Consider the following 13,258-nt stretch of genomic DNA (forward strand, 5'->3'; position numbering starts at 1 on the left):
TCAGCTCTGTGCAATTATGTAATGCAATGATTGTACTGATATTGCAAGTTAAACCCTGCGGAGCACCCTTTGTTGATAGCTAGCTGACAGACTTTCCATTCCTTGCTGTTGCCATTCTTTAGACATCAGTTAAGTATCTACAGCTGCAGGTGCATAGGTCTATTGTGCAGATCCTCTCTGATGCTCCGAAAACATGATTTTGATGAAATACTAAATGTGATCCAAGCTATGTTAATTAGTTGCAGGCAAATCTGGAAATGGATCTAGCTGTGGATATAAGCAGATCCCTGCTGGATCAAGCTAAGAATCCAGCTACATCTACTCTAGCATACTGTTTCTTGCAGTATCTAGCCAGATGTTTCTGGGAAGCCCACAAGCAGAACATGAAAGCAACAACTTTCATCCAGGTTCCAGTCTTGTGGACTGAAATACTGCCATCTATTATAATTCAAGGATGAACACAGCATGATACTATATAAGAAACCCTCTTGGACTGAAGTGCTGTCTTGGAGCAGTCCTTAAGAGCTCATTGTGCAGGAGATATGAGTCTTTCCTTCAGTTCACCAGTAAGCATTAATTCATCTTGTGCTAGTTAATTTTGCAAGTTAAATGTGCATTGCGTGAAGAAGTATTTTATTTTTTCTGTCTTGAGCATTGTGCCAGTCAATTTTGTTGGATGACCCCAAGTTCCAGTATTATGAGAAAGAAAGGGGGGTGGGGATGCGCCTTGGTTGGTTTTTCCCCCAAAACTAAAAAGCTTTAAATATATTAATGTTTACTTGTAGAGAGGTTACTCCCAACCCTTTGGGGTGCTTTTAGTTTAACTCTTCTGCACTTTAGGGAGACCAGAATTGTATACTGTATTCTAAATTGGGCTGCACTGTACATCTTTATAAAAGGAGAGAGGTGCATACATAGGAGATCAAAGGGGGAGGGGATGTATTAGGATTTTGTGCCTAGACCAGCATAGAATACAGATGGTAGTGGTGTTTGCACCTGGATCCTCTTTTGCTTTACTGTGGCCAGAGGTTTGAGAAATGAGGTAAAATTGTTAAACTGCTACCATATAGTATTTTTGGTCAAACTGGTACTCGAACAGCAAACAAATGGCTTTACAGAGTTTATGGCCTCTTTTTCTATGGATGTTTTGAAGGAAGGACTAGATGAATATTTCTCATAGACAAGGATGCTTGAAAGCTTGCTGGCCCATCATGCTCTCTGCACACCAGCTGCAAGCAGGGAGCTGACCCTTTGGCAGGCTGTTCAGCTGCCCATAAGGGGCCTGACACTGTTTATCTGGCACTTGGCACATGGAACTGGTTAGATATGCAAAGCAGCAGAGGTACAAAAGTGCAGAAAGACGAACATATTAGCTTTAAAACAACAATTTAAAACAAGCCAGGGAATCCTGTGAGGGTTTTATTGAGAGTTGAAAGAAACAAAAAGAATACAGGTATAAACCTTCTGTCTGGCTACTCTAACCTACATCTTTTCTCTGAGACCTCTAAACCTTGAGTGAGGAAAGACTAGAGAGACAAGAACACAGAGCAATAAACTGAAACCCAGTGTTTACTCTCCAGTCCAAGCCCAATGTATTCATTTACCTGACTGGAGAATCCCAGTATGAACCAATTAATGCATTTTGTCACCTAGCTCTGGCGGCAAATATGTGCAGGTTCTGCCATTGGGTCTCTAAACTTAAACTAGCTAAGACATCAGCATGTGTAAACAAACAGTTAATTCTTTCATGGCTTCAGGCAGGGAACTTGCAAATCTCAACAGAAACACAGTACCGTGCAGTGCACTGTATGATGCTGCTTATGTGTAGTAGCCTGATGAGCAGGGGAGTTGACCACTTTGGCAGCATTCCGTACTTCTCCCCTTTCTCACAGACCCCATACTACAGCAAGGGAAGAGGGGGGAAGTGGGAGGGGGTTGCCACCACCCAGCAGGACTCCCATGTCTCTGCCTCACTGCTGTATGGCAGATCCCCTATGCTACCCAGCAACCTCTTTCCACTGCTGCCTTTGGAGAGACAGGGAGATGTGAAAGTTGGCTCACAGGCAATTGTGGCAGTCAAGCATGACATGCTTACCTGCCAAATCTGGCAAAGTTCCCAGCATCCCTAATAATTGATGATGTTGGAGACTGTGTTTTGCTTGCGTTCAAAGGGGATGGACCATTGGGATGCAGTTAAACACCATGAAGAAACCTCAGTTTGTTCATACAGAGAACAAGCCAGGGAATCCTTAAGCTTGCATGATCACTCCCCATTCCTCCTCCTCTCATATGTGTCTTGACGTTTAAAAACATCTTTGTTTGGAATAAACTGCAACTAATTTTGATGTCGGAATCAGACAACGTGACAAACTGTGGGTTATCCTTTTGCCTAAAATACCAAGCCTGTAACGCACAGTACATTTCTGGTTTAGAATTCTGCGTTATAGGCAAGAGAACAAACCACACTTGTTTGGCCTCATTTAGCCATCAAAACAAACCGTTTATTCTAAAACCAGCATCTTCAGTCTACATGAACGGGATGGGGAGAAAGCAGTCTGTAATCCAAGGACTTCCTGGCTTTCTCTGTCATCATTAATAAACCAAGATCTGTTTGCATGTTTGAGGTCTGAAAATAGCTTTGGAGATGCCTCCTAGTTCCATGGATTTGGAGCCCACTAGCATACTTCAGACATGAATACAATGTGAAAGTATACAAGAAGTCCCCTTGAACTAAAGTACTGTGGTGGATCAGTCTTCAAATGCTCATTGCGCAGCAGATCTGAGTCTTTGCCTTGCTAGTGAAATGGAATATTTAGTTAGCTTTGGAAGGGTTCTGTTATCTGTAAATGGTTTTGCAGCCCATTGCCTGAGATTTATGGTGAGGGTAGGAAGCTGTTTACTAAAAGTGAGCAGTGTGTTATCACCACACCACATAGTATCTTAATAATGCATCAAATTTTGTTTGCACAAAGTTGAAAGTAATAAAAGCCCTGCTTTATTTTTTTTAATTGCCTGATGGCATCCTTAACATTCAGAAGAATGCTGGAGATGCTTGGGCCTTGAAACTGGATTGTGTGAGAGCTATTTTAGGCTTCCTCACCAGATAGTTCTTGATTGGGCTCTCAGCTTTCTTGTAATTATTGTGAAAACAACGATGTTTCCAGCTTCCCATCAAGGAGGAATTTGCTGTAAGTAAGGTCTTGGCAGACCTGCTTATTATTTACCATATTCATGTAACACTTGGCTCAGTTTAAGCATGATATTAAGCTGCTCTGTAGGCTAGCCAGCCACCAGGTCCCAGTGGGGGATCTGTGTGCCTTTAAATTTCAGCGAGACTAAAGCTGGGGGGGGGGGGCAGCATTCCTTTCAGATGTTATTCATGTGGTAAGAGAGATAGTAAAGAGCTAACTAGAATCTGGTTATGGGATGGAGGAAAACTCCACCCCCTAGACTGCTCTACTCAGTACTTTTGTTTTCCTGTGTTAGTCTGAAGTTGATTGAAATACAGCAGATTGATTCAACAACTCCCATGAGTCAATTGCCCCAGTGAGATCACAAAACTGTGGGCTTGCAAACCCACAGTTTGGCTGCTTTTTGAGTGTGTGTTCACTTTCATTTAATGGAAGTACAACTGCTGGGGAACCCTTTGAAGGCAAAAGAAAGAAAGAGGAGGGGGAAATGAAGACTTTATTCAGGAGAACTGCACTGCTGTATTTTTATTATTTATTTGTACTGGGAATATCTCCCGGCTCCGCCCCCAAAGTCCCGAGATATTTCCTGAGTTGGACCTGGCAATCCTGCTGCTGTGCAACCAAACCTGGAAGGAGGATCCTTGGTGTCACACACTTCCTCCTTTCCTCTCGTGTGGTTAGATAATTATATACTTGTGCATTTGTAGCAAATCATAATTTGTTGTTCCATCCAAATTGGCAAAATGTGGTTTCCACTTTTCATGCAAACTAGGATTCAAACCACTTGGTGTTCTCACTTAATAGGGTTGCTAGATCTGACTCAAGGAATATCTGTGGACTTTGGGAGGTAGAGCCAGGAGCAAGGGTGTGACAAGGATGACTGAACTCCAAAGGGAGTTCTGGCCATCACTTTTAATGTATTTATTTAAAATTTAATGTATTTATTTAAAAGGAATGCACTCCTTTTAAATGCTTTCTCCCAATTTGGAAATAATGAAGGATAGAGGCACCTTCTTTGGGGGCTCCTAGAATTGGACACCCAGTCCAATCTTTTTGAAACATGGTGGAGTGCTTTGAGAAGAGGCACTAGATGCTATGCAGAAAATTTGGTGCCTCTACCTAGAAAAACAGCACACCCAGAGCCTCTGATACCAATGCATCAAGTCTCCATTAGACCCTATGGGAAGCAGACTCCATAGGGTATAATGGAGTGTCCAGCAGACATTTTCCTCCCCCCTACCACTATCTGATGACCCTGAAGTGGTGGGAGGCCCTCCAAACTGGGGGATCCCCTGCCCCCAACTGGGGATTAGGCAACCAACTAGAAGCAATCATAATGCAAAAGCAGAAATCTCTGATTAGGTGAGGAGGGCAGCATGTGAAACCATTACTAAGAATTATTTTGAAATCATTGCTAAGAATTCTGATGCTTTGCTCTCTCTGAAAATTGTATAATGGCACTGTAGAAGCTTTGAGTGAAACAGGACATCACGTACAACCCTGTCATGTTTCATATGTGCCTTGCTGCACGGGATTACTTCACCTTACAACTGTGAAAGAAGGACTGGAGCCTCGGACTAAGAATCGACCTTTGCCACATCCTGAACCTTTCCTTTTGGAGAACTTGGCATTAATTTGCCATTTGTGAGACTTTGTGGTGTGGGTGTGGTCAGCGTTCTTTTTCTGCATATGTGATTAATTTCACTTTATGTTTTTGAATTTGATTCTATATTTATAAAGCACTCATAAATTTTGTATTATTATTGAGACTGCTTTTTCGTGGAGGTATATTTACCTTCCCCCCCCCCTGCCCAACTGGGGATTGGCATCCCTACTTTGCAATCATAATGGAAAAGCAGAAATCTCTGATTAGGTGAGGAGGGCAGCATGTGTGTCCAAGGATCTTCCCCGCTCATTCAGAGAACAACCAATATTGGCTTGCTGTTCCCTGAGTGGAGCACGGTCAAATTTCAGTTACTGTGTTGTATCTGCAGGACTAACCAGCCAGCGATATATTCTTGATCATTTCCTGCAGCCTGCCTGGAGCTAAAATGCCTTCTATTTTAATCACATGTATTCTAAACGTTCTGGTTTACAATTTTTCTCCTCATAGGTTTCAGTTATTGTGTTTAATATTACAGTCTTACCTCAGAAATGCAGCATACTCTATCTCCCTGCCTCTTTTTCTCCTGAGACAGATATCTACATCATAGTAATATTGATCACTGATTACCAGAATGAGATGTATAATAGTGGCAACAGAGCTAACTTCTTTGCATAGGTTTCTCCAGTTCTAAAGATACTGCTTTTACCCCAACATGAAAGCCAAACCTGTGTTTGAGGGGAAAGGAATATGCTTGCCTCATTTTGACTTTTTTTGTGTGTGGGGGGGGCGGGATAGTAAAATAATAGTGGAAACCCTTTTCCATTACGAAGCAATATGTAACTTTCAGGTTTATCCTTCTTCCTTCTCCCCAAAAGTTTTATGAACTCAGAAGCTTACACATCACTTTTAAAATATTGTTGTTTGAATGATTCTAACAAAAGTATTATTTGAATCTCCCTGTAATTTTTTTTTTCTTCTGAACTAGTCTAGTACAGCTATTTTGTTCTTGCTTTAACATGAGTGTATCCAGACTGTTTTTTTTAATTGCTGAGACACCTGGTGTCTGGTTTCCATCAGACACCAGAAGTTGGGCCTGCAGAAACGACCACAGCTAGAGATAGGATGTGGGTGGTGCAAAGTTGCGCTCAGTAGATTTCCATGGGATGACTCAGAGTGTAGCTTTTTGTTTGTACACAGGTGTGACTGAGCATTTTTAAAAATGCTTTGCTGGTGCCTCTTTTATTGGGTCTTTTTATTTTTGACTTTGTTTTTTATTGGTGTGTTTTTAGATTTTTAAAGACTTCCTCATATGATAGGGATGCAGGATATGCATAATTTTAAACTACTGAATAAATATTTTGGAATGGATTTTTAAAAATTCATGTCAGATTGGTTAGCTATGGTGATTCCCCCCCCCCCCCCCAATTGCTGGCCCCTCTTTGCAGTGCATGCCATGTTTTGCTTTCACAAGCCACCTCTTTTGCAGGAAGGCACCTACAGAAGAGCTTTTATTTTCTCTGTATGTGCCAGGCTTTGCATTGTCTAAGTTGATGAGTAATGGCAGAGCAGTTGATCATAGAGTTGTACTAGATCAGGAGTGGCCAAACTGTGGCTCATGGGAGTCACATGTGGCTCTTTCACACATATTGTGTGGCTCTTGAAGCCCCCACTGCCCCATTGGCCATCTTGGAGAAGGCACTTGTCTCTTTAAAACACTTCTCTAACCCAAGCCAGCTGACAGCTGGGAAAATGCATTTAAAGGTAAAATTGCTTCATTCATTTCTTGTGGCTCTCAAACATCTGACATTTATTCCGTGTGGATCTTACATTAAGCAACTTTGGCCACCCCTGTACTAGATGGTTTGGGGGACCTCTCCTAAGACTTATTCAAAAGGATTGTGAAACTCCAGGTGGAGCCTGGGGATATTCTGGAATTACATTGGATATCCAGGCTGCAGAGATCAGTTTCCCCAAATCTCTAGGAATTTCCCAATCAGGTGTTGGCAACCTTATTATTCAATAATCCCATCAGAAAATCAAAATGCTGTGTTATGTAGGGGTGATGAGAGAACTCTGTATGTAACTCTTCAGACACAATTTAGATTTACCAAATTACTTTTCCAGATTGTCTGCTGCATGTCCAGTTTGTTATTCTTTTCAGCAGGCCTTAGTATATGTTAATACTGTGCACACCAGGATCCAGAATTCAGTAACTACTGTGACCTTTATAACATGGACTAGACCAGGGGTGTCGAACTCATTTGTTAGGAGGGCTGGATCTGACACAAATGGTACTTTGTGAGTCCAGGTCATGTGTGTCATAAAATATAATGTGAGTTAGCAGAGATATAAAGGTCACAGACAAACACAATTAATGATATTGTTTTTAACTTAAAATACAAACATGCTTAAAACTTGCAATATTTTGTTTAAAATGGAAATGTGGGGAAATAGTGGGATTTGACAATACGATTTTTAAAATAAAACATCAAGAAAAAGCACACGGATCACAGCAGAAACTAAAAATATAAAATGCTGAGAGCCTGAGAAAACAATGGAATGGCATTGCAAACATCTCCCCCACTCCCTGGGTCTACTCAGACCGGCAATGGCTCTTTAGTGTAATATGCCTCTTTGGCTGTGGGTTCCCAGGTTAAAGTACTCACTAGGTCATGTACACTGAGCAGAGACGAGCTGACTCAAAGCATCAACTCTTTATTTGCAAGGCCATAACTCCAGGAAGCCTGAGCTTCAACAGTCTGTATAGGAATGCTGAAAGTAAACTGATCTCCACTACATTGAAATATATTGCAACCCAGACAAAGCTGCAAAGAAAACGTGGAATCTATCTAAGCACAGAGACCTTAATGGAAAATCCATTCCATGGTTTCCCCACAGCTTTGAAGAGTCCATTTCACATTTTCCTTGCAACTTTGTTTGTGCTGCAGTCTAAAAAGACAAGGCAGAAAAGGCAGGGAACTGAAAGAGAAGGGAACTTTGTCAGCCCCAGAGCTTCAAATGATGAGGACAAGAGGGGAGGGAGCCCTGGGGGCCTGATTAAAGTTCTGGATGGGCCGGCTCTGGCCTGCAGTATGGACCTTTGACACTCTTGAACTAGTCCCTTCCTCTTGGCTCACCTGAAAGCTACTCCAGTGGCCTTAGAACTTTAACTTTACAAGATATTATGGTGATATCTCTTGAGTACTCAAAACTGTCTCCAAATTGAATATATATAAACATATGAAGCTGCCTTATACTGAATCAGACCCTTGGTCCATCAAAGTCAGTATTATCTATTCAGACTGGCAGGGGATCTCCAGGGTCTCAAGCTGAGGTTTTTCATGCCTATTTTGCCTGGGCCCTTTTTAGTTGGAGATGCCAGGTATTGAACCTGGGACCTTCTGCTTACCAATCAGATGCTCTACCACTGAGCCACCATCCCTCCCCATTTCTGTATTCTTCCTTTCAAATATGATGACATTTTAATTTTCAAGCCCCAACCAGCATAACTTTCTTCATTTAGTCCTTAGACTGTTGTCCCTTTGTGGGAGAAAGTAACATGCACTGAATCATTACGCCTGCTCAACTTTCCTCTTTGCCACTATTTTAATCTTAAAATGTACAGTACAAGACAGGAGAGGCTAAGTGTAGCTGAATGACTAAAGAAATAATGAGCCTTGGCCAAGAACCTGTTTTGAAATGTTGCGGTGTTGGATGGTTACTTTGAAATTCCAGGAATCACAAAGCAAGAAGGGCTTGTGAGGAAGCTTAGTTGTTACCAAAAGCTAACATGTGCCTTCCATCATTTCCTTTTACATTCAGTGCTGAAAAGGGCCACAATAAAGAAGAGCAAAAATGACCTTATCCATGCTGAAGAGGGAGAAGACCACTTCACAGATGTTTGCTCTGTTGGTAAGTTGGAGATCTAATAAATGTTTGATTGTTTTCTGCAGCTAAATAGACTCACTGTAAGACTATGTATTTCTTTTTAATCTGTTACATTTTAGCCTGCCCTTATTCCAAAAAGCTTAAGGCAGTATATTAAGACCATTTATGCAGTAGGGAAATTTACCACATTGATGTTTTAAAAACTGTGTGAAATTTTCCTGCAGTAGATTTTTCCTCACCAGGCACAAACCCAACGTTTTCTCCCTCTTATCCCACATTTTTGGAACTTGCTAAAACTGAGGGTTACAGAAACACAGAAGATAAAAACTTCAGATTTATGCCCCAGGCTTTTTTTTTGTAGCAGGAACTCCTTTGCATATTAGCGCACACACACCTGATGTCGCCAATTCTTCAGGAGTTTACAAGGCTCTTATAAGAGGGCGTATTGTAAGCTTCAGGAGGATTGGCTGCATCAGGGAGTGTGGCCTAATATGCAAAGGAGTTCCTGCCACAAAAAAAGCCCTGTTTATGCCTAGTGAGAAAAAATCTACTGTGGAATATTTCACATAACAGTTTTAAAAACATCAATGTGTGGAATTTTACTACTGCAGAAATGTTCATAGGTATTTCCTTTCTCTGTTTTGTCTTCTCAACAGCCCTGTAAGCTTAGGTCAGACTGAGTGTGTATGATTGACCTAGTGAGTTTCATGGCATTCAGTCTGGCTCTCCTCAGTCCTAGTCTGACACTCTGGCTGGTTATGTAGTCCCATGAGATGCAAGAGAGGAAATGGAACCACAAACCTAAGGGTCAAATTAGAAGTGACATTGGGAGATCTGTGAGCAAATTTCCCATTTTTAAAAGAGAAAATGACTGCTAGGAAAGTTTGGTCACACAAGAGATGACCAGTGCTTGTGTTTTCCCCTTCAGTGAATAGCAGCTCCAGGGAGACAGGTGAATTGGGAACACAAAGCTGGGTGGTGGTAATGATTACACTATCTTCCCCTGCCAATAAAGGTTGTCTGTCTGTCTGTCACTCTCTTCCCCATGCCATCTCTCCAGGTCCAAATCAGGATACTGGTGTTATTTACCCTTCACAAATTCAGGAAATCCATTCATGGATCCCCTGATGCCATCGTGTGTGATACTAAATGTCATATGAGAGCAGAATTCAGTATTGGATTTGGTGTCTGGGGTTATTTCTGTTATTGTAGAGTACTCCAGCCTTTATGGGAGATGAAAGTAAAGGACTGTCATGCATTTTTCAAGCTTTTCTTTCACGACTGTGAGGTCGAGGACTCTGGCCACGATGCCATCAAAGTGATTTCATTGGGAGAACGCTGAGCACTGTGAAATCTTTCTCATTTAAATAAATGGGATTTAAAAGGTTTTTCACTTTGGCTGGATCCTATTCTCGAGATTAGATTTTGAGTGAATAGGAGAGCCAGTACTTGAGGCATGGATTTGACACAGCCTTGCTTTGAAAATATGAAATTTAAAAGGCTGAGGTGGGGTATTTATTTCATGGCATTTTCATACTGATAATTTCTCTGAAGTGATTATGAGGATCACAGAAAACTTCCAACATAATTACAAGTTGCAATGAAAATGTGTCTGACCAGCGGAGGAAGCCCCTTGCTGGACACTGAACTAGTCAAGTTGCTTTGTTAATCCCATTATAATTGTCTACAAAAACCTCATCACTGTTCAAAGCTGTATCACAGTAAATGGAATTTGCTTTATTTTTTTGGAAGCAGAAGCTTCAGAAGAGTATTTAGGATTTGCCTGTTATTACAAAGGAGAGAGAAAAGCCTGTAACATCTTAAAGGTTAAGGGTACAGTCTTGTGGGTATGTGCAGAGTAACATGTGGAGCTGCTCCAGCAAAGTCAGTCATGTTCTCCCTTTCTGAGACTGAGTTACTGCTGAATGACTCCAAGCATGTTCATTTCAAGGGCAGGCCCTTCTGTACCTCCCCTACCAGCAATTAGAGTTGCTGTCAGTAGGGTGAAACCTGGAGAAGGCAGGGTTTGGGGAGGGGACAGACCTCAATGGCCACAGAGTCCACCCTCCAGAGCTGCCCATTCCTCCAGGGGAACTGATCTCTGTTGTCTGAAAATCAATTGTAATTCTATGAGATCTCCAGCCCTCACATGGGAAACCCTTTCAGTAGTGCTCAAATTATGAGGAAAACATAAAAGGGTGCTAAATGAACTCTCCATCCTTATCCCTTGATCTCCTCTAGTTTCATCCCTCTCTACTGCTTCTGCAGAGGGTTGTACAATTTATGATGATATTGGATTTATATTCCACCCTATACTCTGAATCGCAGAGCCTCAGAGCGGTCACAATCTCCTGTACCTTCCCCCTCCACCACAACAGACACCCTGTGAGGTAGCTGGGGCTGAAAGAGCTCTTACAGCAGCTGCCCTTTCAAGGACAACTCCTATGTGAGCTATGGCTGATGCAAGGCCATTCCAGCAGGTGCAAGTGGAGGAGTGGGGAATCAAACCCGGTTCTCCCAGATAAGAGTCCGCACACTTAACCATTTCACCAAACTGGCTCTCAATTTATGCATACAGAATGGATTTAATTTGCAGAAACAGGTAATTAATAAAATAAACTTTTTTTTTTTTACAACCCAAGAAAAAGTTCTCATCTTAAATAGGTTTACATCTTCACCACTGGCATGTAAACTTAAATACAGCTGTTAGCGGGGGAATACAAATCACGCCAAACACAAGATAAAGGGGCCATCATAGAAGGTAAAGAGATCTGCTGTCATTGGGACTCTTAGAAGCAGCCTTAAACATGCTTGCCCCCAGCTGCCATGCACAACTCTTTTCCTGTAGACCAGGAAGCAGCACCCAGGGAGAATGAGCTCATTAAGGGAACTTAAAGTCCTTTATTCCTTGTAGAGGCCTGACCTGGAATGAATGGTCATACTCTTCACTTGCAAGACATACAGGACTGCATCCATAGGCAATCTTGTGCCGCTTTACCTAGAAATAAGCACTATTGTACTCACTGGGGCTTACTTCCAAATAAAGGTATATTGGATCAGACTGCAGAGTTGCAACCTTGTGAACGTTTAATTGGGAGTAATAGCTGCTGAACTTGATGAGACCTCTGTCAGTTGCTACTACCCATAATAATTAAAGGGATCCTCCACATTCAGAGGCAGTAAAACTCAGAGTACCGATGCTAGGAGGCAAGATTGGAGAAAGACCTTAGCTTCTGTGCCCTGTTTGTTGGCCCTTTGGGGCAAATGGTTGGACACTGGATGAAACAAGATGCTGGATTAGATCCTTACCCAGCAGGGCACCTTTTGTGTTCTGAATACTTTACTGTGATGCAGGATAAGACTGCTGGTGGTGGTGAGGCTGCTCCTATTAATATCAAACACCATGAGACCACACATGATATCACTGGACACATCAGAATGAATGTCCAAGGACAGCAAGAGAGAAATTCTCTTCTACCACACCTGCATTGGCTCATCTTTGCCCAACTGTTAGTTTTATCCCTCTTGAGTTTTTTCTTCTTCCTCCAACCTCCTTGCACAATAAACCAGATACCCAGGTGCTAGAATTACAAGGAAATATATTATTCACTAAAATCATTAGCTTCCAAAAACATTTTCAGGTAGTTAATAAGGAAAATAATATACTTATTAGGCATACTTGTTATGGTTCTGTAGAGCTCATTTTTATAACAAATAATTTGTGAAGTCATTTATCACTTTTCTTGTGTTGTATTTATCTAAATCACTGTTGAGAAATACTGATTCCAATAGATTTTGCCTGGTAATTAAACCAGTGTATCCAGTCCAGTGCCTTGAGTATTGTTATTTTATTCCAAATGAATGCACCTCCACTTTTGGTTCCTCACAGCAATGGCAAACCTAGAATCAATTGAAGAGATTGATCCTTAAAGCACCTGTGCATGTTGGTGACTTACTGAGATTCCTCAACTGGAAGTGGCCTTGCAATGTTAATTCTCAGAATGTTAATGAACTTCAAGGGTCTTTGTGAACTGAGTTCGGGGGTTGGACTAGATGACGCTGGAGGTCCCTTCCAACTCTATGATTCTATGAGTTGCAAAAAAATCCTAAGGATCAATACAAAGAAGATCTGGTTTGTCTTTTATCCCAGTTGGCAAGATCACTAGCTAGACAGGGATGCAAGAATGTATTTGCTGGATCAGATTAAGGTCCATCTAGTCCAGAATTCTGTTCCAAAAGCAGCCAGCATAATGTCACTGGAAAGTCACAAACATGAAAGTGATGAACTATGCCCTGTTGCTTTGTCTCTAGCATCTGTTAATTAGCAGGTTATAACTGGAGGGTCCTTCTGACTGCCCTGATTAACAGCCAATAATCAAAACTACACACTATGCCCAGTCCTTTAAAAATTCTCTAATCTAGTTGCCATCACTACAGTAGCACTGAGAACTTGTTGTACGATATTCCTACCTCTTCCTGTCTCAGAGTTCAACTAGTGAAATCTGATTTACACATACATGAGGTGGTAGAATGCTGAAGAGGTAAATAGATGTCACTACTGCAGACTGCAACA

General features: G+C 41.6%; 1 protein-coding gene across 9 annotated transcripts in view; it reads left to right on the plus strand.

The window, feature by feature from the left end:
- CACNA1B (calcium voltage-gated channel subunit alpha1 B) overlaps positions 1-13,258 on the plus strand; it is a 490,529-nt gene that overhangs the window by 261,036 nt on the left and 216,235 nt on the right. For all 9 annotated transcript variants that reach the window (XM_060251289.1, XM_060251281.1, XM_060251280.1 and 6 more), the window contains one exon: positions 8,620-8,709. In XM_060251289.1, the coding sequence (XP_060107272.1) occupies positions 8,620-8,709 (90 nt within the window). The remainder of the gene's footprint in view (positions 1-8,619; positions 8,710-13,258) is intronic.

The sequence above is a fragment of the Heteronotia binoei genome, chromosome 12 (assembly GCF_032191835.1).
Source record: "Heteronotia binoei isolate CCM8104 ecotype False Entrance Well chromosome 12, APGP_CSIRO_Hbin_v1, whole genome shotgun sequence".
Lineage (NCBI taxonomy): Eukaryota > Metazoa > Chordata > Lepidosauria > Squamata > Gekkonidae > Heteronotia > Heteronotia binoei.